Source organism: Galeopterus variegatus, unplaced genomic scaffold (assembly GCF_000696425.1).
Source record: "Galeopterus variegatus unplaced genomic scaffold, G_variegatus-3.0.2 Scaffold5708, whole genome shotgun sequence".
Lineage (NCBI taxonomy): Eukaryota > Metazoa > Chordata > Mammalia > Dermoptera > Cynocephalidae > Galeopterus > Galeopterus variegatus.
The window spans coordinates 38,383-42,098 of NW_007731819.1; the positions used below are offsets into that span (position 1 = coordinate 38,383).

The 3,716-nt window shown below is 52.2% G+C and overlaps 1 protein-coding gene across 1 annotated transcript in view; it reads left to right on the forward strand.

Moving 5' to 3' along the window:
• Positions 1-1,139: 1,139 nt before the first annotated feature.
• Positions 1,140-3,716, forward strand: part of LOC103605296 (alpha-1-acid glycoprotein 2-like) — a 3,249-nt gene continuing 672 nt past the window's right edge. The window contains exons 1-5 of the mRNA XM_008589875.1: positions 1,140-1,253; positions 1,689-1,831; positions 2,061-2,131; positions 3,416-3,523; positions 3,665-3,711. Coding sequence (XP_008588097.1) covers positions 1,140-1,253; positions 1,689-1,831; positions 2,061-2,131; positions 3,416-3,523; positions 3,665-3,711 — 483 coding nt within the window. The remainder of the gene's footprint in view (positions 1,254-1,688; positions 1,832-2,060; positions 2,132-3,415; positions 3,524-3,664; positions 3,712-3,716) is intronic.

Sequence of the window (3,716 nt, forward strand, 5' to 3'; positions counted from 1 at the left end):
TAGTACAGTAAGTTTAGAAAGCAATTTGGTCACTCTCTGACTCTTATCATCAGAGGAAAAAAAAAATCAATCCAAAATGCTACAGACATAAATAAAGGACATGATTAAGTAAGTTAGAATATAGCAAAAATATATATATAGATAGAGTGAGTGAAAAGTTATGCACCCATTAAAATTTTAACTGCAGACTGTACTGAATGTGAAAAATTATTCGAAATATATGCAATTTAAAAGAACATAAAATTGTAAGCACACCATAATAATACATTTCAAAGTTGACTCCATCACGTAGACATGTAAATAGGCCGTGGAATCGTGTATTTCACAATATTTACCAAGTGCCCCCTAGGTGCTGGGGTTTGTTCCAGGACTGGGGATGTATTGATAAGAAGACAGTAAAGTCCCTGCTGCAGTGGCAGGGGGTGGGGGACAACAGAAAGATCATTTCCTGTTTTAGGTGTTGGGAGACTGTTCAAGTAACTCATTTACTAGAAATAGCCATTCAGCTCAGATGCCCCTTTTTGGAAATGTCCCTGCCTCCAGGGCTGGGATGGGGCCCTACTGAACTTTTGCTGTTTCACAGGTGGATACGACACTCAGTTGGAATTGAATCCATGTTCATTTCCTCTCACCCCTGTCCCCTCAATCCCTGCCTGCACCGACCATCCTCTCCCCCCCACCTGCCACACACACGCCCTGCGCTAGCCTGGAAACTCTCTAAGGTGTCTTCATCATGTGATTTGTGGTTGGGCCCCACCCAAGTCTTGGTGCTCAGTGGGGTAGGAATTGGGTGAAAGCAGGAGAGATCGCCACGTGTGAAATCTATAGGCTCACACATCACATGTTAACTAATGTCACTTCAGCCCTCTCCCGCCTTGGCCTCAAATAAGCTACACTCTAAGGCCCTCATAACGTCTCCAGGTCATGTCTCCAAATGAGAGCTGGGCTTGGAGGCTGTACCTACAGAGGGCTTTGGGGGAAGGTTTTGTGCAAGGTATTTCCCAAGCACTGGCAGGATTGTGTCACAGCCGCAGCTGACCCTGGCCGGGCCCCACGTGTCCCATCCACAGCTTGGTATAAAGGTCACCCAGCGCTCCAGCTACCTGCTCTGCCTGGCTCCAGGTGCCTCTTAGCCCAGTATGACGCTACCCTGGGCCCTCGCAATCCTGAGCCTCCTGCCTCTGCTGGAGGCCCAGAAGCTGCCATGTGCCAACCTGACTGCAACACCTATCACCAATGCCACCTTAGAATGGGTGAGTGCCTGGGCTGCCCTGCCCCTGAGTATGTGGGCAGAGCCCTGCTCCTGAGTATGTGGGCAGCTGCGGACCTCTCTGGGCTTATCTTTCCCCTGTGGGCTGTGATTATCCCCATTCCCTGGCTCTGCCCTTTCATCTCCTGGGTCTTGGGTGAAGTTCTGAGCCGAAGGGACTCCAGAGGCATTCCTCTGCCTCCCATAACAGAAGCCCCACTGCGGAGTCCCTCTGAAGGGGACAGCTCTGTGCTGGGCATGGAAGAGCTGTCCAGGTGGTGGGGGAGGGGGGAGAAGTCTGCTCCTCAGGGCGATCTCCTGCATGTCCACTCCCACCTGGAGCCTCAGTGTCCCCATTTGCAAGATGAAGGGAGAGATCTGCTTGAGTCTCCTCCTGGCTTCTCCAAGCCCCCATCACCACTACCTGCCTGCTCCGCAGATCTCTGGCAAGTGGTTTTATATCGCCTCGGCCTTTCGAAATCCTGAGTACAAGCAGGAGGCTCAAGCGATCCAAGCGGACTTCTTTTACTTCACTGCCAACCTGACGGAGGACACTGTACTGCTCAGAGAATACCAGACCAAGTGAGAAATCATGCAGCCCACCCCGGCCCCAGCTTCTGGCTTCTGCTCCTAGATGCTGGAAGACCTGGAGCAAGTCCCTGCCTCTTCCTGGCCTTGGCCATCCCATCCCTGGCACGTGGGGATGGCTGACTCTGCTCTCCACCCAACTCCTGCCCCGGACTCTGATGGGCACCTGTCCACTTCTCTTCCACTGCTTACTCTTTTTCTCCCACCTACTGTCTACCTTTAGGGGGGACAAGTGTATCTATAACTCCAGCTACCTGAAGGTCCAGCGAGAAAATGGGTCCCTCTCCAAATATGGTAAGGACCCACCACAGATGGGAGGGTCAGCCGTGTGGTGTGGGGTGGGCCAGCCTAAGCACGAGGGCTGGGACTGGAGCTCTGCAGGCTTTGGGCACAGAGAACACGGGACAGGCTCACTTCTTATATTTCCATGGTCCTGGTACCTGCACAGACAATAATCATTGGAATAAGTGCCAACGATTTTTAGCTCTTACTGTGCTCGGTGGGGTAGGAATTGGGTGAAAGCAGGAGAGATCGCCGCGTGTGAAATCTATGGGCTCACACATCACATGTTAACTAATGTCACTTCAGCCTTCTCCCGCCTTGGCCTCGAATAAAACACAATCTAAGGCCCTCATAACGTCTGCAGGTCATGTCTCCAAATGAGAGCTGGGCTTGGAGGCTGTACCTACAGAGGGCTTTGGGGGAAGGTTTTGTGCAAGGTATTTCCCAAGCGCTGGCAGGATTGTGTCACAGCCCCAGCAGACCTTGGCTAGACCCCACGTGTCCCATCCACAGCTTGTTATAAAGGTCACGCAGTGCTCTCGCTACCAGCTCTGCCTGGCTCGCCAGCCTAAGCACGAGGGCTGGGACTGGAGCTCTGCAGGCTTTGGGCACAGAGAACACAGGACAGGCTCACTTCTTATATTTCCATGGTCCTGGTACCTGCACAGACAATAATCATTGGAATAAGTGCCAACGATTTTTAGCTCTTACTCTGTGTCAGGCATTATGAGTGCTTTACACCGACTAATCCACTTAACACAAACAACCCTAAGAGGACATTACAGTGCTCTGATGACACAGAGGAACAGAGATGTCAAGTAGTTTCCCTGAGGTCACACAGCTTATAATTAGAACTAGAATTGAAACCCAGGGCAGGATCCAAACCTACCTATCCCTCAACCACTCTTTAAGATCCTTTGAAAGCTAAAGGTAAAAGCTGGTGTGTTGGACAGATGGTAACTTTCCCATGTCCCCACCATCACTGCAGAGATGTCACATAACGGAGGCACATAAATGCCAATGGCATTGAGCTGACACCACTTAGAAGTACTGAGGCTCCTCTCTGGGCCTCGTTTCCATCATCTGTAAAATGGGGAGAAAGGCCCTGATGGCCACTGTCTGCGCGAGGCTCCTATGACTGCACATAGGTGTCATGCTCTGTGCAGCTCTGCACACGGCAGGGGCTGGGCACGCAGCAGCCCAAGTGTCCCTGGGGCGTCGCAGATGGGTTCCTCACCATGAAATGGATATGTTGTGACCTCCTGGGATCTCACCTAGAACTCTTTTCTCCTCCAGAGGTGGGTAGAGAACATGTTGGCTACTTGGTGCTCCTCCAGGACCCGAGGACCTTCATATTTACCGCCTACCCAGAAGACAAGCAGAACCAGGGACTGTCCTTCTACAGTAGGCGCTCCCAGTAGCCCCTGATTTCCTCCCCACTCAGGCCTTGCCCCGTGTTCTACCACCCCTGGGACTGGGCCCCCAGAACCCCAGCCCTCCCTGGCCTCCTGCCCATGCCCTGCAACGTACTTGCTCCCCTCTCAGCTGACAAGCCGGAGGCCACCCAGGAGCAGCTGGAAGTGTTCCATGAAGCTAT